At 42.1% G+C, this 22,944-nt stretch overlaps 2 protein-coding genes across 2 annotated transcripts; both read left to right on the top strand.

Annotated features, from left to right (window-relative positions):
• Nucleotides 1-231: 231 nt before the first annotated feature.
• Nucleotides 232-7,935, top strand: trabd (TraB domain containing). The gene is made up of 10 exons (XM_079501757.1): nt 232-304; nt 650-684; nt 988-1,066; nt 1,623-1,789; nt 2,192-2,332; nt 3,336-3,446; nt 4,230-4,369; nt 5,201-5,373; nt 6,077-6,173; nt 6,524-7,935. The coding sequence occupies exons 2-10, from the start codon at nt 658-660 to the stop codon at nt 6,693-6,695; spliced, it is 1,107 nt and encodes a 368-aa protein (XP_079357883.1). The 5' UTR covers nt 232-304; nt 650-657; the 3' UTR covers nt 6,696-7,935.
• A 1,937-nt stretch (nt 7,936-9,872) lies between these two features.
• Nucleotides 9,873-22,386, top strand: selenoo1 (selenoprotein O1). Its single transcript, XM_079502504.1, has 10 exons — nt 9,873-10,290; nt 12,270-12,572; nt 12,765-12,968; nt 14,039-14,216; nt 14,784-14,914; nt 15,610-15,887; nt 16,220-16,382; nt 17,762-17,947; nt 19,987-20,143; nt 20,521-22,386. Exons 1-10 carry the CDS (start codon nt 10,031-10,033, stop codon nt 20,725-20,727), a joined length of 2,067 nt encoding a protein of 688 aa, XP_079358630.1. The 5' UTR covers nt 9,873-10,030; the 3' UTR covers nt 20,728-22,386.
• The last annotated feature ends 558 nt before the right edge of the window (nt 22,387-22,944 follow it).

The raw sequence follows: 22,944 nt of genomic DNA on the forward strand, positions 1-22,944 counted from the left end.
AAGTTACAATATCAGCCTCTGAGATATGTGGATAAGGATAAGAAGTTTTAAGTAGGCCTATAAAAAAGGAGGAAATAAAAGTACCACAGAATTGTCCTTAAGTTGAGTTCGTACTTGAGTAAATGTACTTTCCAACCAGCATTGGGTATTTCATTTTTTGGTTTTGGCTTCATTTCTGAGTTCTGACTATGACTACAAGTACCAGCATGCACCGCGGCTGCTGTCAGAGACAAGTCGTGTACTTACTAGCAAGTGGGGACTGGGGAGAGATCACAGGCTGACAGACGGGCTGGCTTCTTGCTCTGTAAGTTATGTTTGTTTTATATATGAATACATTGCACCACTTTGTCTTTGACCGTGCCAGTGTTTGGTAAGAAAACACGTACTTTACTTTGTTCGAAGGTATTTCTCAATAGTGTTAGCAGTATGTTAGCTAACCAACGCGTTAGCTGTCATGATTTGGTTACCTTGCTTGGCTTGCTAGCACAACCACGGTAGTTTAAAAGTCCTAACTCTGAGACGGGTACATATGGAGCCAGATGTCCACCTGGTTCCATGCACGTCTGCCCCTCCCAGAGTTACAAATGGGTATTGGGGTCCATTTGGTTCCACTTGTACAATGATGATGTGTCTTTCATCCAATATGCAGCTTCCATCATGGACCAGGACAGCAACAACTCAGAGGTGTGTGTGTGTGTGTGTGTGTGTGTGTGTAAAAACAATGCATGTTGGGTTAGGGTTTGTGATGCTTTGACAGTTACTGTGGCGAGATTAAGAGTCTCATGATGTATATGCACAATATTGAATATATCCTCAATTAAATGCTTGAGTTGCCACTTGCCAGCAACCGGTAGAGCAGCAATTGTATGCAAATGGTGTTTTTGAGTCATGCGGTTTGACTGGGAGATCATCATCTTTGACCACATGGTGGTGTAAGATTTGTTGTCACGATGAATGTTGTTCTTATACATTGCCACATTGTGACAGGATGAGTCTGTCGGGCCTTCAGAAGAGCCATCAGAGGATGAATGGGCTATTCATCCTGCAAGCCTCCCCCCAGGACTATGTAAGTTCCTCATTAAATCTGAGCGATTACCTTGTTTTTCAGTGTAGCATGAAAGTATAAGCTTCTCCGTCATAGATGTTGTAATACGCGTTTACAAAAAACAGAAAAACAAATGTTTGCCTTGTCATTTCCTCAGGGCTACTGCTACTGTGAGTGTATAACTCTTGAGCGTATATAACTGGAACCAAATAAACCCATAAGGGTCAACGTGGTTCCATTTGCACATCGTGTAGTTCCAGAGATAAATAAAAAATCACACCTGTGTGAACTGAGTGGTGCAACTACACATTTATTGTTATAGTTACTGTCAGTGACGTCACATACTAACCATAGCAACCATGCTCACCCGTACAGGCACAAACACACACGGGTACTAACAAAGCCAGTTGTTGGAGTAGTTTGCACCACTCAAAAAAATGGTTTCGAATGGGGGTATATAGCCTAATCTAATGCATGTCAAATTGGGGGTCCTTGAAATTCAACAGGTTGAGAATCACTGTCTTGTGTCATGTTGTGTGACCTATCTTGACTGTGTCTCTCTGTCCTGGTGTGGAAGCTGATGCTGAAGCGGTGGAGCTGCTGTGGCAGGTTCGAGCCCAGCGACGCCAGACTTCCCCCGACCTCCCCGAGACGGTTACCAAACTGATTGCCACTGACGGGAGTGTGCTCTACCTAGTGGGCACCGCCCACTTCAGCGACAGCAGCAAAAAGGACGTTGCGATGGTGTGCCTCTCTATTTTAAACATCTAAAAAAATATATATGAATGAAGTATGAACAACACAGAAAACTACAAACCTTAGAGTTGAAATTTGCAGTGTAAATACAGTACGTCAAGAGTTAGCAAGAATTTGTATCTGTTCTGTAGTCCCTTACATGCAAGTCTATACTTAACAACTAGACCAGTCAGTGCTTGATGATCTGAGATGTCTGACTTTCTTTTTTATGTGGCTAAGTAAGCTGATCAGAGGTGTATGCTGGACATGTATTTAATTCCAAACCACTTTATTTATAGAGCTCATTTAAAAACAACAGTGTTGAAGTGCTGCACACTAAGTAACAAATAAATACTAAATTAATAGTATTCATTGGACTAATGGAGATCTAAACACCGTCCCCTCCCCTAGACGATCCGTGCGGTGCAGCCAGACGTAGTGGTGGTGGAGCTCTGCCAGTACAGAGTGTCCATGCTGAAGATGGACGAGAGCACATTGCTGAAGGAAGCCAAGGACATCAACTTGGAAAAGGTGCAGCAGGCTATCAAACAGGTCAGTTTTACCAGAGGGTGTGAAGAGGTCATGGAGGAATGAACACACCCAGTATTCATTTGTAACTCTGAGGTGGGTACAAATGTAATCAAGTGGACTGTGTAAGTAACCATACTTACATACTGAGGATTTTACTGTGCAGAGGCTGTATGTTATGTACAGTAACGGCTCTTATCCTGTAGCGTGGAGCAACACTGGAGAACAACAGCCGTTAGTTCAATAAATATTGATGAGATGATGACATAAGATGGTGCTTTGTTTGCTGATACCAAATACAGTTTTGTGCCTAAAGGTGTGTTCACACCAGACACGACACAACTGTCTTGAGCAATGCAATCAATTAGTATGCCGATGTAAAGACGCTGAATAGAGCAATATTTCACTTGAAGCAAACGGAGCATGTCGGCTACAGTAGAGCTGGCAGCATACCTCAAAAGAAGTCAAACATTTTTCAGCCTGCCGAAATCAAACAAGTTCTCTTTTTTGCTACTGGACAAAGTGTGTGCTATCTCTCTCAATTAATTTAATGCCCCACCAATGACGTCCCTGGACGTAATTTAAAATCCAACACTTAACTGCCAATAACTCCCCCATATGTCATTTCAGGGTTTTCATTGATTACGTTAGATCTTCACCAACATATGAATGGCTCTAGGTTGCTAGGAAACCGATAAAACCGGAAGTGAAAGGTCCACCTCAATGAACTCAAAAACTAACTTCGGCAAGGCAGTGTGTTTGTTTTTTGTGCAATTGTGTCATTTTTCTTATCTAGCTGAACATTGTTTTGGCAAGAAGTATGCTGCAGACTTAACTAATGAATGTGAATGACAAAGACTTGTCTCCCCAGTTCTCCTTAAGTATCAGTACGAGGGCTTGGAATTAAGGAAATTCTCAACTCATCACTCTTGTATTATTATCATAGTATGAACACTGGATGTTTTTGCGGTGAAATTGCAGGTTGGATGGATTGACGTTGAACCTTTGTCTACTGTGTATTTATCAGAACGGGGTGATGTCTGGCCTGATGCAGATCCTGCTGCTCAAAGTTTCAGCTCACATCACAGAGCAACTGGGCATGGCTCCTGGAGGAGAGTTCAGGGAGGCTTTCAAAGAGGTGACGCATGCACGCACGCGCACACACACACACACACACACACACACACACACGTCTCTCGAGACAGACTGTTGACTCAGTCAATTAAGAGGTCGCTGTTTTTCCTTTATCTTTTGATGATGGGTTCTCAGATTTCAGATTTTTCAGATATTTATTGAGATGCAGCATCTCATTTTCAAGAGGGACCCATAAACAAACAAAATACAAAAAAGCATACTGTACACAAATGCACAAAACATATAGTACACAGATACAAATGGGTATACAAATGCATACATATATACACAAATAGCTTGCTCTCCCTCTTCCACCTACCCCACCAACCACCACATAATCAGCTGTTACAAAATGGAGATAAGGTCACAGTGTTGCACACACACACACACACACACACACACACACACACACACACACACACACACACACACACACACACACACACACACACACTCAATGTGTGACAATTTGGAAATGCATTAAAAAAAAAAATCTCGGGAAGAAGGTTTGGCTCCTCCCCTTTTTAATCCACTTCCTCCTGGTTGCTTATTCCAACAACATGTTTAAGACAGTGGTGCTAACAGCAGAATCTGTCTTGAGAGATTACCAAAAAGATGACAAATATGCTGTGCTATAATGATATGAACAATTATTTAATTTTATTCTACTATTGATGAAAATAAACTGTTGCACAATTCCCTAAAAAGATGTTTGGACCACACACTGCATACCTAGGGTGTGTCTAAGTGTAATGCTCGCAGCTTTGACCTTTTTCATCCTATAAAGGCTGGACGGGTGCCCTTTTGTAAGTTTCACCTGGGGGACAGGCCCATACCTGTGACGTTCAAGAGGGCCATCGCTGCTCTCAGCCTGTGGCAGAAGGCACGTCTGGCCTGGGGACTCTGCTTCCTTTCTGACCCCATCAGGTACCAACATTACATCCCTTGAGAAAGGGGATTTTTTTTCCGCTGTCGGCCGTGTCGGGTGGAAACAATACAGTATGTCCAATACAGTTTTTTATTTTTATTTTAAAATAGTATTTTAATAGTGAAATTATGAAGAAGTATGGCATTCATTTCAGAAAAATATTGAAATTTGGAGATGGGAGGTTTCTGCCTGCCTGCGACAATATGCTGATATACATTATAAGCTAGGAACAACGGCAAAGCCTGCTTTATTTATTTTAAGAGATTTGCTTTATTTGCATTTAATCATGAAAAGATCAACAGATATGCCATGTCCTGTCATTCTATGTTTACTTGACTCAGGGGTCCATTTGTTTTTTTTATGCTTTTTTGTGGCTTTCGCCTTTTATTTTATATATTTTATGGAGGGACAGACAGTAGGCTGACAGGAAATGGGGAGAGAGATGGGGGGGAAGACATGCAGTAAAGGCAGTCGGGATCAGGAGTCGAACCCGCAGCACACTGCCAGACTGGATTTAATACCAGCCAAGGTGCCTGGATCACTGAGCTATGGCCCAGACCACAGGGGTCCATTTGTACACTCTTAAATGTTTTTTTTTTGTGGCTTTCGCCTTTATTTTATATTTTTTATGGAGGGACAGACAGTAGGCTGACAGGAAATGGGGGGGAAGACATGCAGTAAAGGACGTCGGGATCGGGAGTCGAACCCGCGGCACACTGCCAGACTGGATTACCAGCCAAGGTGCCTGGACCACTGAGCCATGGCCCAGGGCGGCCCATTTGTACACTCTTAACACTGTTTTTCTATTTGCTCTGGATTCTGCGTTTCAGCAAAGAGGACGTAGAGAAGTGCAAACAGAAGGATCTACTGGAGCAGACCATGTCAGAGATGATCGGAGAGTTCCCTGCTCTCCACCAGACCATTGTGGCTGAGAGAGATATCTACCTCACACACACTCTACGCCAGGCTGCACGCTGTGTGGAGGCGCCCCCTAACGCCCAGAGTGCGTATTGCTGATAACTTATTCACAATTTCTCCTGGACTGCATCTGGATTGGAGAATCATTTGTGTACTATTTATATTTGAAGTATTTTCTTGGATGTTTTGTTTTACAAATGACAAATTAAACACACCTGATGGTTCAAGCCCTGCCCGCACAACCTTGGGACATTCGAACACTGTCACTGCATCAAGACAGTGGAGTCACGAAGATGCCAAAAGCCGCGAGCGGCAGGCGTCTCTTCCGGGTTTTTAGACCCTGGTGGATGGAAATGAAGCTCCACCCACGCGGCAAAGAGTTTCCGCGTCTAAAAACCCGGAAGAGACGCCTGCCGCTCGGGTCTTTTGGCATCTTCGTGACTCCACTGTCTGGAAGCACCCATTCTGTGCTGGGGGGGGGGGGGGGGGAATGTTCACTTATAATGCTCAAAATTGGGACAGCAAATTGAAAGTGATTAATTGATCAATTTTGACTGTGACCTTGTTCGAGACCTTGTGAATGCCACAGACGAAAAACAGTCTTAAGTCCAAACTATTTATCCATAATGTATAAATGATAGATAAGGGGTCAGGACAACGAGGCCTTTTCGTGGAGGGGTCAGAATTAAATTTGGACTTGGACTGTTTTTCGTCTGTGGTACTTTATTTTATAGATGGGGGGGGCATTAGATTTTTTTCTTGTGACAATACTTTGTTTACCTTTACAGAAGTGCCTGCTGTGGTGGTGGGAGTCGTAGGAATGGGTCATGTCCCTGGCATAGAAAGAAATTGGGACAAGTCACTCAACATTCACGAGATTATGAGGTACGTTTGATACATCACAAAGATGTTTGTGTGATAATGTTGTACGACATATAGGTCTTAAGTGGTTACTCAGACTAATTGATCGATTCATTAATAAAAATCACACCTGTGAGGGGTGATCTTATCATTGTACATCATCTCATTCCAGCCAATCAGAATTTGTGTCCTCACCTTCGTCTTCAATGTTTGTTACACTCAAAATTGTCCATTCATTGTCAATGGGATTTAATGTCTGTGTTAGGACAAATTGGTGCACATACACCAAAAGCTGGACATAGGAGGGGCCCTCAAAGTTCAAATCAGTAAAAAGATTTACAGCATCTTTCTGTCTCTTTCTCGTTCTTCCTCAGTGTTGCACCTCCGTCACGCTTCAACTGGGTTTTATGCACGGTCCTCAAGGGTGGCATGATGGGATTGCTGGGGTATGCCTGCTACCGTGCTGGAGGAAGCATTGGCAGGGTGCTGCTGTCTATACCTGCTGTCCAGTCTCTACTGGAGAATCTGCAACCACCCGCTGCTTGACCGTGACTCCTTCTTTTCCCCTGACCACCTACGTCTGTGACGAGACCCTCTGAATATTAAAACAATGCATTTATCACCAATGGCCTTAACGACAGGAGGGCGGGGAGGGTTGGGGTGGATGAACTAACAAGGACCTCAAGAACCTCCTCCCGCCTCGTATCCGTGTCCCTGTTGACACGGCAGGGCAGTACTGCCAAAGAAACCATGACAGTACTCTGCTTTTTTTTTATTAATTATTTTGTATCGGCAAAACTTTTTTTTTTTGGACCTGGTTTTTGTAACGTTTACAAATGCTAATAATTCTTTACATATATCCCCCACATTCCTTGTAATGACTTGAACATTTTAAGACGACTCATCATGACTCAGTAAGAGGCACATGTTTTACATGACATGAGGTTTGCTTTGAGTTCCATCTTGTGGCTTCTTGAGGTATCGCCTTGAAAGACGCAGCCTAATCAGACTGAGATGATTTCCGAGAGGCCCACCTTTCTAAAGGTTTTGTTTTGTAGATCCTTGGATACGGCACCAACCAAAGGTTTACTCATTGGCTCATTCAGTATGCAGCACTTTATAAGTGATTGGGTAGAAGAGTGACATTTGATAAGATACCAAAATATGCATAATCGTTGTCCCCTGATCTTGAATCTAGCCCTGTGCTTTAGAAGCTGTTCCTTTTTTTTTGTAGTAGCCTATACATGTTTTATAACCCTGGTAAAAGTGCCAACCCGTTTAAAATTATTAATTTTGCATTTGTGTTTGTTGGGAAATTAATCTACTGTAGTTTCTCTCCATTTTTAAAAGTAATATATTATTTCTAGGCCACCAACAAGATTAACATAACAGTCATTAATGTCCTCTATGCGCTGTCTTGCTTGCCACAACAGACAAGTGCCTCATATTGCATTTCTAAAGCCTGAGTTATACGTAGTTGTGCATCATGTCCTGCACAAAACATGGCAGATCTACAAGCTCATGTGCTGTGATGTTGTGAGCTTGTTGGTCTCACATAGCCAGATAGCCAGACAACTATTCTACAGTCTGAATGCTATAGCTGTGTGGGAGTCAACAGTTTGGCTCGAGAGACTATGACTATGTTCTGCTATTTTTGTTTGGTGCAACTAAGTATGAATCAGACATAAGGGCTCATGCTGAAAAGGCAAAAGTGCATATGCATTTATACATATTCCTGAATTGGATATGTAGATACTGTATGTAATACATTGCTATTTTTAATGAATTTGTCCATACTTTTGGTGTGTGTGTATGGAAGTTTAGTGATGTGCTGCCTCCCTCATTGTGAACTGAAATGGTATCCTGGTCTCTCAACACCCTCTGAGAAACTTGACATGCGGTTGGCTTGAACGTGCCTCAGGACCAGCAGTTAACTTTGTAAGCATATTGTACATTTGATACAAGAACTCTTTTAAGTAACCGCTTAAACCCCAGCATAGCTATTCTGGGGGTAAATATTTGCCAAAAATAGCAGCTCAATGCTTGTAGTTTGGCAATTTTGGGGTAAGCGATTTGGTGTAGATGGGAGAAAAAGTGGTCCAAGTACAGTTGCAACTCGGGTCCCTTTCTCTAAGACTAAAGAGCAACATTCAAATGTATGCTTTAAACACATGTCTAACTTTTGACTAACGGTCCACACTGGACATTAGAAGATATGCAGTTATGCACCTTGTCAAGAAATCCATTTATAAAAGACCCGACAGGGGGGGTTTTAGTTGAGTTATTGGGCTGTTGAAAGATACAACTGAACTGTCTCCCTTTTACATATGAAGCTCAAGCTTGTACCTGACATATTACTCAGGATGCTTTTTCTGGAAGGAAATTCACCATGATAGTTAAAAAATGGGTCAAGTCTTGGAAGTATAGCCTTATATCTAATCTATGCTCCATCATACGATGGTGTCGCATGCTAAAAATAGAACGAGCTCACCAGTCGACACACGTTTTTGGAGCACAACTCCATTGTACGACGAAGTATAAATCTGGACTTCTACACATGCTGCTGCCTTTGACCCATAGATGTCCTACTGAGAACAACATTGAGCTGTACTGTATGGTCTAATTAGTATCTGTTGTTCATGGGTGAAACATGTTTTGTTGACATACCTGGTACATTGTTTCTTAATTTGGGAGGGGTACTTTTAGCGGTAACTGGAAGAGTGGCCAACCACCTCGATGTTAAATTGCCTTCTTACAAAAGTGCTGTGATTTTTGTACTTTTTCTGTTTTGTATGTGTCTATGGACTCTGGATTACTCTAATAGACCCCCAGGTGTGGTTAGAGTATTCAAATATATCTTCCCTGTGTATTTTTGGTTTCTCAAAAAGCCCAATCGAGGCTCAGGTCAAAAGGCCCAATCGAAATGACAGTGATATAGTGACATCACATTTAAAGAGGGGGATCACCACTTTAAAATTCTGAAGTAAATGTAAAGTATTCATGATTTGAACATGCTTGAACATTTTTCATTGAAGGCCTGTAATATTTCTACAATTGCTACAAAACGGGGCTAGCCAGTCATTATTTGGGGCATAAAGAAGTTGAAGGGTACATTTAGTTCTGATAATAATAGGCCTACCATGCATGTTCAAATCATGTTTATTTTAGATCATTAGGCTGCTTCAGACCATTTTCCAAATAATGTATTAAATGTTTTACATTATGGAAAAAGTAGACAATTTAATATTGAGGTGTGAGAAGTATTCATAGACTTAGTTTGAACACAGTGAGTTTACACTTCTCAGTTCTGAAATAAAGTGGTTTGAGTGCATGAAGCTAGAGAGGTATTTATAGGTGAGTAAATTGCATTTGGATTAACTTGGATAATTAAGAGCGAGAGAGAGATTGGTCAAATCAGTCTTCGTTTCTCTAAATAATGCTTGTGATGCCTCAGATGGCTTTTTTGGTTGACCTTGACCTCTTTTTTTCACCAGGTAGTTTTATTTGTTTTCTTTAGTACTTTAGTAATTTTTTAGTTAACATTGCGTCATGCACCAGACTTTCCGCCAAAAGCACATCCCAATGTCATGTCACATCATTATTTTCCATCATTATGTAAATGATCAATTGATGACATTAATTGATTTGATAATATTAATGTGGGAATATTAACTTTAGTGAGTTACTGATTTCTCCGTGGTCACGTTAAAGTCGTTCCGCTCTTGTCATTGTTTCCAGCCGGACAAATAATGATGCAACAGCAAATCCAAGTTGCCAAACATCCGCTGTTGTACAAGGCATGTTATGAAAGTTTGGCTTATTAAATCATAATGATATCATGCAGCGGTCGTCGCAGTAACTACACGGATGTCATGTGTTGAATGGCTTCATTCGGACCCCGTCTTCTCTCACGGGTGTTTGGTGGTTGCTCCTGTACTGCGATCAGACTGTTGTGCGGTGGAGGTGTGGTGATGGACGGCGTGATGGGACTGGTTGTAGGTCGTTCGTCTCTGGAGCGGCTGGACTTTGACAACGTTGTTCTGAAGAAGCTGCCCGTGGATCCCTGCACGGAGCCCGGCGTCCGCAGCGTGAAGGGAGCCTGTTTCTCCAGGGTGGTGCCACAGCCTGTCACCAAGCCCAGGTGGGGAAAGGAGGAATAGGCTATGAAATATGATTATATTTATACGCTTATTTTATAATAAGCTCTAGTGTCTAAGTCTGAGTATGTAGTATGATTAAGTAATTATGTCATTGATTGATTGAAAATTGTATTAACAGCTAGATTGCAGAATGGGAATGGGTATAGTGAAGTCAATAAACATGACTGTCATAATCGTGAAGTACGCGAGCGTCATGTGAACCGTGGCTAGGTCAATACAAAAAACTGCTATTATAAAACCAGAAAAAGTACTAACACTTGTTTACATCAGCTATGGGTCCTCCATTTTCAATTCATCAAAGAATTGAAAGGATCAGTGGGGTTCTAAACAAAAAGGAAAATCCCCAATTTAAAATGTATATAAATATAAAATATTTTGCGTCAGAAACTATGCCTAAACCAGGCCTAACCCTAGCAAGTGGGACTAGGGCTAGCCTAGCCTCGATACCCAGGCTTTCATTTCGCCTAACCCTAAACCTAACCTCAGTAAAACTATGCCTGTCCGGAGCCATTGTGTGTAAAATAATTCAGTTATACAATTTAAAGCTTCCTTAACCTTTTCAAGATTTTTCCTAATTTTACAAAATAGTACATCTACAACAGGGGTGCCCACACTATTTTGACTTGAGAGCTACTTTCCAAATGATCAACTCAACAAGATCTACCCACCAAAACAAAGTATTATTCCATTGCTGAAAATAACGGTGCTGGACAAATGCACTTGGAATGGGAAATAGAGGGGGGGGTGGAATTGGTAGGTTTTCTTTGTATGTAACATTGTAATGCTACTGACATTTGAGGACATTTTAAATGTATTTATATTTTTAGGGGAATGTCATGTGCACAGCCTACCCCTGATCTACAACCTCCCTCACAACGTGTTGCATCACTCCCGTTCTCTGCTATTTTTGAATAGCCAAAGTATAAAATAGGGTTAGACTAGTAGTACTTAATACTTATATTGATGCTATATTGCCTTATTTAGCTGGGCACCCCAAGAACCACTGAGTCACTGCATCTATGAGTCAGTATAGTAAGGCTGCATGATATTAGGAAAGCATGCAATAATGATATAACGATATGACTTGTAAGTATATAGCTTTAATGTGTTTTTGCTTAAGGTTAAGTTTAGTAAACTAAAAACATATTAATTCAATATGTAAAACGAATATCTAGCTCTAGCCTAACAAAAAGCAATGCCTCTGAACTTTGACTTTCAGTTGCATTATTGCAACTAAATGCAATAATAACAACATTAGGCCTGCTGCCATTCAGGATGGAAAATAGAATTGTCATTTTGGATCTGGGGAGAAGTAGTTTTGATGAGGTGCTACTGGGAAGTACTTGATATAAACAGAAAATGTTAAGTTGAGCAAGCTAGTTATGCTCAACTTGATTTATACTTCCATCTCCACTCCACAGTGTTTTGCCGAAAGTATTGCACAATCGGCAAATAGACATAATAATATGGCATTTATTTATCTCGATAAATAGCGTCTCTCGTGATATGTATACCTTGCATGATGATACCTCGATGAAGGTCAATCTTGTCCCTTTATGCCCATGTATGGAGATCCCTGACTGATTTGTTTGCCGATGTGTCATCATGGGATGACACATTGCGGTTAGACAACACACTCCTTATATGGCTATGGCTGAGTCATGGTGACATTAGCCTCAGAAACCCACGTGATATCAGAGGCTCGCCCGTCCACTGTTCGGTCATCCCTTAAGCCAATTTTAATATCCGTGGATACTGTATACAGTATTATGAGTATATAATGTATAATATTATATGAGTTGTAAATGTGAGCATTACTCTTTAGATTAGCAGAATAAGCGTATACTGTATACTCGTTTTTGGATATGTAATATATAATTTGTGTTGGTCATTGTTTAATCTTTTGAGAATTTAATTTGTTATTCTTGTTCAAATTTTAATCACATTGGTCAACTCAAAGGTTCGTGGCAGTCTCTAATGAAGCACTGGCGTTGCTGGGGCTCAAGGGGGACGAGGTGCTGAGCGATCCTCTTGCACCGGGGTATCTTAGCGGCTCCAAAATCATGCCGGGCTCGGAGCCAGCGGCCCACTGCTACTGTGGACACCAGTTCGGACATTTTGCTGGGCAACTGGGCGACGGAGCGGCTTGTTACCTGGGGGAGGTGAAGGTTCCTGCTCATCTGAACCCAGAACAATTGCAGGAAAACCCGAGTGGCCGTTGGGAGATGCAGGTGAAGGGCGCTGGACTGACGCCTTATTCCAGGTGCGACAAGTTGTGCACTACTTTTTGAAAAAAAGTAGATTAACTGTGTGCAAAATACAAATGTAACCAAAATGGACCCATTTGTTCACTCTCAGAGTAACAAGGACCTAGGTTCCTTTGGGGCCCTTTAACTTAAGAATCCATTGTTCCACAGTTAAATAACACTTTTATTTGTCCTTCTCCTATCTCTAGATCAGCTGATGGTCGTAAGGTGCTGCGTTCCAGCATCAGGGAGTTTCTGTGCAGTGAGGCGATGTTTGCCTTGGGTATCCCCACCACTAGAGCAGGCTCTGTGGTGACATCTGATAGCAGAGTCGTACGGGATATTAAATACGATGGACACCCCCGCCATGAGAGATGCTCTATAGTCCTCCGCATTGCTCCCACCTTCCTCAGGTCAGTGACATCTGTCGTATATATATGCAAAACCGATAAATCGTCTGTGCCCTAGTTGTGACTCTCTGTCACACTGGTATACATCCATATAGCCAATAGCCATACGCCCCGAACAGAGAAGTACTCTAGTTTGTAGTTTGTATGTATAACTGGGCATCCTTGTGTAAGCAGCAACTATGGTGCAATAGATTCAGTCTGTTCATTGATATAAGACAGGGAATCGGATCATTTTAAATGCTGTAAATTGTTTATGCAGCTTTGAGCATGATCACAGGATTAAAAGACGGGTGCAATAAAAAAAGCTCTGAATTATTTTGCTGCTTACAATAGAGGGTATGTGCTAACCTGGCTAAAGCCAGACGCGAATCAGCCGTTGGCAAAAACAAATTGCCTGCCGGCGGACGATTTTAGTCTGGCTTATTAGCCAGGCTAGGTATGTGCATGCATAAAGTGTGCAAAGTGAGTGGAAACGTGAGTTTAACGTTGTTCCAATCAGATAAGACTTTTCTGTTTGGATGTATGGGCTGTCTAGGCCATGAAGTAGTTTTTTGCCACTCGGTAGGCGTTCCTGCATAACTTGCAGGTATGATGATGATGTCATGCGCATACCCTCAATATAAACTTCAAATCAACAAAATGCAATTGCCAATCTAATAACCTAAAATACAAATCTAAATTTTCAAATGTGAAAAAACAGCACCTACAGTACGTATGTTATAATTACATAGTCAATACACTACAGCATGCACAAATATCAATCATACCCAGACAGTTGCTCTTTCAGCAGTTATACTGGAGAACTAGTTTTTTTTTTTAAAAGCAAGTGATATTATTGTCTAGATATGGGCTAGTATGTAAATTCTATGTAAATAGTGTCCTCCTTAAGAAAGTCTCTGAACCCCTAATTGCTCCCGGTGTGCAGGTTGGTGGCGCCTTGCATGGTTTCCTCCGCCATCGCTGTGAATGTGTGTGTGTGAATGGGTAATCTATCTATAAAAATATATAAAGCGCCTTGGATAAAAGCGCTATATAGATTAACATTTCCCATTTACCATGGTTATAATATACAGGTTTGGATCCTTTGAGATTTTCAAGCCGCCTGATGAGCTTACAGGCCGCCATGGGCCCAGCTATGGACGCGAGGAGCTCAGAGGCCAGATGATGGATTATGTCATTGGGATGTTCTACCCTGAGATCCAGCAGGACTTCCCGGACAGGGTGGAGAGGAACGTAGCTTTCTTCAGAGAGGTAAATATCAGATTCCTCTAATGGCGCAAATCCCAGCTTTCTATAACCAACAAAAAAAGAGCCAAGAGAACTCCAATTAACATTCAGCCAGTGTGTCAAACATAAGCGATTATTTAAGATAAAGGATTACTCTTGATTAATTAATTAAATAATCACTTAAAAAAAACAAAATTATATATAGGGCTATTTGTATCACGTGTATCGGTTTCACAGTTTTACTCAAAGAGTGAGAGTGTCAGCTTTTAGCACCCAAGAACAGACCTTTTTGTTTATGGCCAAGAACAGACCTTTTGTTTATGGCCAAGAACATTAGGATTCTGCTTCCAGGGTTATCTTCCAAAGCAGGTACAGTATAATGACAGCCTGACTTCAGTGCATGTGCTGAGTCACTAGGCCTTCTATTATTAGGTTACCATATTAGCAATGAGACAGAAACCTCTGGCATTTCCATACCATTTGTGTGCGTGTGTGAGAGAGACAGAGACAGACAAAGTTCTCTTCTGCGATAAATACAGGGTCTGTATTTTTTGGTACAGGCATATAACAGTTCTCGTGTCTTGCTTGCAGGTGATGCAGCGCACTGCTCGACTTGTGGCCCAGTGGCAGTGTGTAGGCTTCTGCCATGGAGTCCTGAACACAGACAACATGAGCATCCTGGGACTCACACTGGACTATGGGCCATTTGGCTTTATGGACAGGTATGTGTGTGTTTGCTCTGTGCTTATGTTAACACCGTGAGCGGCATAAACGGAGGTCTCCGTCCTATCAAATAGTAACGCTCAGGACGGAGATTAATCACAGGACGGAACTTTATTGATATCATAACCGAGCTCACCGCTCCACAGGCTGGGAGCGCCTGTTGGGCAACATTCGATCTCATTTCCGGTTGGGACGTCATCCAAAATGTTTCCCCCCATTTTAGTGGATGAGATCGAAAATCTTAAAACGTGAATAACTCTTGATCTAAATCAATCTGTCCAATTCTAACCAAAGATTATGTTTTTGACAGGCCATCGCGGTCGCGTCGCTAGTCGCGTTAGAAGTAATCATACCTCCCGTTGTTGTCGATCGCCTAGGGGGTGTTTTGGCTACATCTAGCTACTTCAGCTACATCCAAGATGGCGACTGATGCACCTTGAAATGCGCTCCGTAGCTGCAAATCGCTGGGCACCCTGATTTAATGGTCCTACAGTATATACCCCCGGGCGTTCGGGGTGTTAATTTTGAAGACAAGAAATGCATGCAACTGCATGCAAAGCAAAAAAATAATAAATACGTATGAGGAAAAACAAGTGTCAAAATAGCTAAAATAGCAGAATTACAGACTCTCATGCGTGGCGATACAACAAGTTGTGAGTGGTTAATTTGATTTGCTTTCCTTTCACCCTCCCAGGTTTGATCCAGATTTCATCTGTAATTCCTCTGATAATTCGGGCCGCTACACGTACCAGGCCCAGCCAGACATATGCAGGTGGAACCTGGTGAAGCTGGCAGAGGCACTGGCTCCCGAGCTTCCGCCAGAGAGGGCCAAGGCTGTTGTGGCTGAATACGGGGACCACTATAACGGCTTCTACCTAGGGAACATGAGGAAGAAGTTGGGCCTGCTGACAAAAGAGGAGCCTGAGGATGAGGTGCTGATTAGGGAGCTGCTGCAGACCATGCATAACACAGGTGATTGTTTTTAGCATGGCAATGCTTTACAAGACCATTACACTTTGTGATTCCCAAACCAGTTGAGCCCCAAGCCCCCAGCTGAGCTGAGACACCTCTAACACACTATGCCAGTGTCTCAAAACAATTCATTTACCAAAATCCCCTGAAAACAAGGCCTTGAGGCTCGTGAGGTGTGGCAATTTCTAAATTGCAGGATGTTAAGTGAACCAAAACAAGTGCTCCCTAAAATCAATGAGGGTGTGGTCCAACTAGTTTTGGAATTGTTAAGACACAACAACAGCACACTCGTCTCACACTCGCTCTGGTCCTCTCACCTGTTCCCCCAACAGGAGCTGACTTTTCCAACACCTTCCGCAGCCTCAGTCAAATCCCCTGCCCTGCTGAAGGTGAGGTGGAGGAGGACATTGTCAAGCAGGCCACAGATCTCTTGTTGGTGCAGTGTGCCCACCTAGAGGAACTGAGGGCTGCCAACAAGCCCACAATGGATCCACGGTGAGAGACTCTATGACCCAGTACAGATTACGTTTGTTCAGGTGCTCAATATGTTTGCCACACAAACGGATGGTTGATAGTCCTCTCTGTCTGGTCCCACCTCCGCTAAGTCCGCTTCACTGCTAATGTTTGGCAGAGCTCCGAAGTAAATGGTAAATGGTAAATGGTGCATTTATATAGCGCCTTTATCCAAGGCGCTTTACATAGATTGTGCATTTCATTCACCCATTCACACACACATTCATACACCGATTGCGGCGGAAGCCATGCAAGGTACCAACCAGCACATCGGGAGCAATTTGGGGTTCAGTGTCTTGCCCAAGGACACTTCGACATGTAGACAGGAGGAGCCGGGATTCGAACCGCCGACCCATGGATCATTGGACGACCTGCTCTACCTCTTGAGCCACAGTGACACTGGTGATGAGTGCCGCGTTCAGACAACAGTTGAAATTGTTTCAAGTTGAGAGCGCAGGCCGATGCTGTTCTCAAGGCGGGTCTATGTATTAGGTCATGAGTGCGATACCTTTCCATAGGAAATTAACCACAAAACATCAGTTGTGTTTTTACAGCCTTCGGTGGGCAATATGGTGATAAATTATCGTATGTGATACAATGTATCCACTATCCACGATATGCCTTTTCAGAGATATCGTATTTGTGACACAGTGAATGCGCATTCTATGATTTCCAGTTCTATACCTTAATTTATGCTTTTGTAGAACAACTGTTTCTTTATATTGCCCATATCGCCCACCCCTAGGTGGACAAACTGGACATATGGCATAATACATGCACTGCTGATTTGTTGGAATTGATTTCACTTGGCTGACATTTACAATTCAGTAGTAACGATACATAACTTGCTTTAGCGAGTAAAACATAATTAATTTCTATATGGTACAGTATGTTTAACTGACGACATTGGAGGTGGTCTCCTTACTCTTCAATTGAGAAAGTTTGATTAAATCTGTTGACAGGTGGTAGATTGCACAAAACACAAAGCAAGCATAATATCTCCTCTGCCCAAACAGGCTTAGCTCAGCAGTAGGATTGTCAGTGCTCGCGTGGGAGACACAGGTTTGTATGCGATGGGAGGTAACATTGTGGAGCTACAGTATGCTTACTGTGTAGCAGTAGGCTCTACAATAGTCAGAATCAGTGGTACGGATGCAGCACACAGATCACTTAACCTTGTGTCTTTTATTCCTTGTATTTCCTTTACAATGTCTGTCTAAAAATTCTATATAGAGGCAAAACATTTTTTTAATTAAAATAAAGCATAGTGTTCACTGTCCTGTTAAGATAGCACATGTTTAATTAAAACAGACTAAATGGACTAAATCCATCACTTTTCCCACCATCTCTCCTCTTGCCAGTGAGCTGGCAATGTTGATGTCAATGGCCCAGAGCAACCCAGCCCTCTTTCAGATGATCTCAGACAGGACAACCCTGGCTAGGCAGCTGGAGAAATTCAGCAAACTGAAGGAGCTGCTGGAGAACAGTCAGGAAGATCTGACCAGCAAACTGGCAGAGGACTGGACCCAGTGGATCAGCTCTTACAGGTGGGGAAGAGGGGCAGACGACAGTTAATCGAACTATACAATTTAAAATACAAAATATATAATAAACTAGAAAAAGTGCCCCTCGGGGCACAGGTCTCCACCAAGCCAGGTCAGGTTGTGGCCTCCTGGTGGCGCTATAATAGGCCAATGTGAAAAGGGTGCCATTTCTTCATACGCCTTTGATGGCAATTGGATGATTTGAGGCATTTTGTTCCAAAAATGTGTTTTGCAAAAATCAACCTGTTGGTGGCGCTATAACAGGCCAATGTGAAAAGGGTGGGATATATTCCTCAGCCTAGTAAGAAAATGTGTGAAAGATTTCACGTAAATTGCACGCTGCGTTCATGATTTGAGGCTTTTGTTCAAAACGGGGCAATCTTGCAAACTATGAAAGCCAATTATAGCCAATTAGGATGGAATATGAAATATCGGACAGATCCGACTTGAGCACATGACTACTATGATACTGTGTAACGATTTGTGAGATTTTTGGACAGAATCTGAAGGAGTAATATCAAAAAATTTGTTTTACAAAAGTCAGCCTACTGGTGGCGCTATAAAAGGCAGATGCGGAAAATGCAGGTCAAAGGTTTGTCCTTGGCCTCTAGGGAGTGTGCATGCAACGTTTCACGCAGATCGGTGCAGTTTTAGGTAAAAAATGTGAAAAGCTGCCTCATGGTGGTGCTATAACAGGCCGTTCTGGAAAATGTGGGGCAGAGGTTCATCGTTGGCATCAAGGGAGTGTGTGTGCAAAGTTTGGCATCGACCGGGTTAACGGTGCCAGAGATTAGCTGGTAACGGACGGACGGAAGGACGGACACACACACACACACACGGACGGAGTGCAAAACATACTCTCTCCCGAGTCCCCATGCCTTCGGCCTGGAGATAATAACTATGAAACCATTTGGAGGTTGTTTTGAAAAGTGTGATGATCACACGGCAGACAAAAATAGCTTGTCTAGCCACGGAGTACCATAGGAAAAGCACTGAATGAATACCCATCAAACTGAACAAAAAAAACAGTAATTCACTAGAAAAAGTGCCCTTCTGGGCACAGGTCTCCACCAGGAGGATAGGACTGTGTGAGATGTTTGGCAAAATGTTTAGGAGTAATATAAACATGTTTGCCTTTGATGGCAATTGGATGATTTGAGGCATTTTGTTCCAAAAATGTGTTTTGCAAAAATCAACCTGTTGGTGGCGCTATAACAGGCCAATGTGAAAAGGGTGAGATATATTCCTCAGCCTAGTAAGAAAATGTGTGAAAGATTTCACGTAAATTGCATGCTGCGTTCATGATTTGAGGCTTTTGTTCAAAACGGGGCAATCTTGCAAACTGTGAAAGCCAATTATAGCCAATTAGGATGGAATATGAAATTTCGGACAGATCCGACTTGAGCACATGACCATAGATATACTGTGTAACGATTTGTGAGATTTTTGGACAGAATCTGGAGGAGTAATATCCAAAAATGTGTTTTACAAAAGTCGGCCTCCTGGTGGCGCTATAAAAGGCAGATGCGGAAAATGCGGGGCAGAGGTTCATCGTTGGCATCCAGGGAGTGTGTGTGCAAAGTTTGGCATCGACCGGGTTAACGGTGCCGGAGATTAGCTGGTAACGGACGGACGGAAGGACGGACGGACGGACGGACGGACGGACGGACGGACGGACGGACACACACGGACGGAGTGCAAAACATACTCTCTCCCCATGCCTTCGGCCTGGTGGAGACAATAATCGATCATGTAATAGTAACACTAGATTGGTGATTGATCCCCATTTTGGGCATGTCATCATTGGTTCAAAGCATTTCCAAAAATGAAAAAAATTGCAGATCTACAAACTCACAACTCGTCCCGATGCACCATTGTGTGAAGGGATACAGAATATGGCTTAAATAAACTGTTTCGTAGAATAATAGCTAAGAAACATATCGATAGTTGCAGTCTTAACTCCTAACAGACTGGAAGAGGAAATGGTCTGTTGACTGTGGCACTGTTCCATTGACTCAGTTCCCTGTTTTATCATGTTACAGGAAGCGTCTGGCCCGGGAGCTGGAGGGCCATGATAACATTCAGGCAGTGCAGGAGGAGAGGGTGAGAGTGATGGATAGCGCTAATCCACGTGTGGTGCTCAGAAACTACATTGCCCAGAATGCAATTGAGGCTGCTGAGAGTGGAGATTTCTCTGAGGTCAGCATACAAGCATCAACTGTTTTCTCATATTTGCTAGGATTACGCTATGCCAATCATAGCTCGTTTCACGCGGCTACGTGTATACACAGTGAACCACTACAAACTTTTCACTGTCTTGTTTATTCATATTCGAATGTCGGTGTACATTTTGTCCTGTGGATTTGCTGATATGTTCTGTTTTTCTTCAGAAAATGTTTCTGCAAGTATGAGCATATGCCGCACCTTGTCAATTCATGATAATTTTAGAATGCTCCCTCATCCATGCTGAACACAATCCCCTTTTCACTTATGATAGTTGTGATTTTTTTTTCTCTTTTCAGGTTTAGTTTTATTTATTTTTAACTGCTTGTTTGCTTTTCTTGTGCCTTCGGAAGGTCCGACGGGTCCTGCAGGTCCTGCAGAAGCCGTTCTCCTCCCAGCCAGGTCTAGAGGAGCCTTCATGGGTGGGTGGAGGAGGTGTCGAGGAGCAGGCGGAGAGAGAGGAGGGACAGCTGGAGGAAGCAACGTCTTCATCCATGAGAGTCCCTCTTCCATATACCAGCAGACCCCCTGCTGAAGCGAACGCCATCTGCGTCAGCTGATCTTCGTAATGCCTTCCTTGACTTATAGCTAGCCTACCTAAAGTGATAGAGAGAGTTTATTGTGCTGGTTTTATATCTAGTTGCAAGCCAGTTTTCTTGCTCCGAAAATATTAGGCTATTTTCAGTGTGCGACAGTACACACACACACACACACACACACACACACACACACACACACACACACACACACACACACACACACACACACAGTACAATTGTAAACTCTGTTACTTTAGCAGGCAGTGCATGGAAGGCAAGCACGAGGCAGGCAATACACTCCATAGGCAAGCATTCTCTAAGCCAAAAGAGGAGAGAATGTGTTCAGGGAAATGGCAAAGAAAAAAAGGCATAATTAGAATGTATGCATTTCACATATATTATACGTATATCTGCTGTCGGGCAGAAACCAATTGTGTTCAAAATATAAACTTTTTAGGAAATGAAAAAGACCCATGTTTTAAAACAACACAACTCTGCCTCATCAAAGTTGGTATGGTACTTGAATGATATTATCATCACTTTACTCAAAGTGGAGTTTTTGACCATTATTGTGGATATGGTTGTTTTGTCCATTGATTAGAATTACGGACGGAAGAAAAAAAACAACTAACACAGTAAACACACAGATGTTGGTTGTAAACGGTGTTCAATAGCACTGATTTATTAAAGAAAAGTTTAAAAATAGAGATAGTTGGTTTTTGCCCGGAAGCGACAATATAAACTATTTGCTGTCCTGATCCGGTTCCCTCTCTGGGCTTTGGGTTTGTGCTGCCTATTGATGATGACCCAGACAACCAGTCCTACAATGACCTGTCTGTGTTTGAATAACCATGGAGAACTAACTGGATTGCCTGATGATGACGATAGTATACCAAATAATTGAATGTGTGTGAGAGTTGAGCTTCTGACTGCGTTTCATTTGTTGGGGGGTATTAGAATGAAAGGGAATGTTTGTACTCGATAGAGTAAGCCGCAATTAACACGCACAGTTAATAATCGAAACGGGAGGAAATATTTTAGTGTTGACGTAGCAGTTGCTGGGTTCACACTAGAACACATTGTGTATATTAATTACAACGTGTTATCTCCCATCATATGTAACTGAATGGATTGTAGTTGACACTGAACTCATCAAATCGAAAAAAATAGCCTTTTTAAGATTCAATAATTTTTTTAATTAATGCTGTTATAAATGGGATTCTTTGAATTATTCTTATGAAGGGAAAAATTCTATATTCACATTAATTAACTAACATTATGCCATGACGTGCAGTGGTTCCCAAACTTTTTAGCTCAATACCCAAAAGAGAAATTAAGACGTTTCAGGAACCAATTTTCGTGAAAACCAAATTTCGTGAAATGCTTGAATTTGTTTTCAAATCATGAAAATATGTATGTTTTTGTGGACATTTTTTGAAAATCTTTTAAAATAATGACAAAAAAAAGAAATAAAGCGATATTCACATGTGACTGAGAAATGGATCTGCGACCCACAAATGGGTCTCGACCCAGTGTTTGGGAACCAGTGACCTAGAGTGACTGCTCATTTGGTCATAACCTCACCTGTTATTCCTTTCACACCCATCAAGCAAGAATCTTGGTATGAACGTGAGATGTTGAATAAATGTGTTGAGCTATAAAAATCTTGTTCAAAACGTTTCTTTTATAAAGCGCTTTCTTTAAAGATGTCTGTTGACATGTTTTTATGCATAAAGGCTTTGCATTTAGGCCTTGGAAGTAATTTAAGTGTTGCTGTTGCATAATGTGATTGATCATGTAACCAAAAATACTAAGACCAAATAGAAAGACCAACTTTTCTTCTCCAATTTGTGGAAAACCTTTTGACTCGACCAGGAATTGTTGTTGAATGTTTTCCCCTAGCCTGGCTAATAAGCCAGACTCAAATCATTTCCCCCATCCTGATTCCTGAAGGTCATGTTTATATAAATATGCTGTGTCAGTCAGTTGCTTTTGTATGGAATGTCTACACAGAATGTTTTACTGTAGCCTACAAGTCACAGCAAGAAAGCTCCAAACACTATCCAGTCACATACCTGAAGAAGACAGACATTTTTGTAATAATCTTTCATGCTTTTAAGTTGATATTAAATTTTGCTTAATGGAATTTCTGATATTCAACTCAAAATGCTAGAGGGGCCGGGCTTTAAACGTTTCCACAATTTAGACTGATCGGGCTACAATCTAACCTGACTCCGC

This window comes from Electrona antarctica, assembly GCF_951216825.1.
Source record: "Electrona antarctica genome assembly, chromosome: 5".
NCBI classification, from domain to species: domain Eukaryota; kingdom Metazoa; phylum Chordata; class Actinopteri; order Myctophiformes; family Myctophidae; genus Electrona; species Electrona antarctica.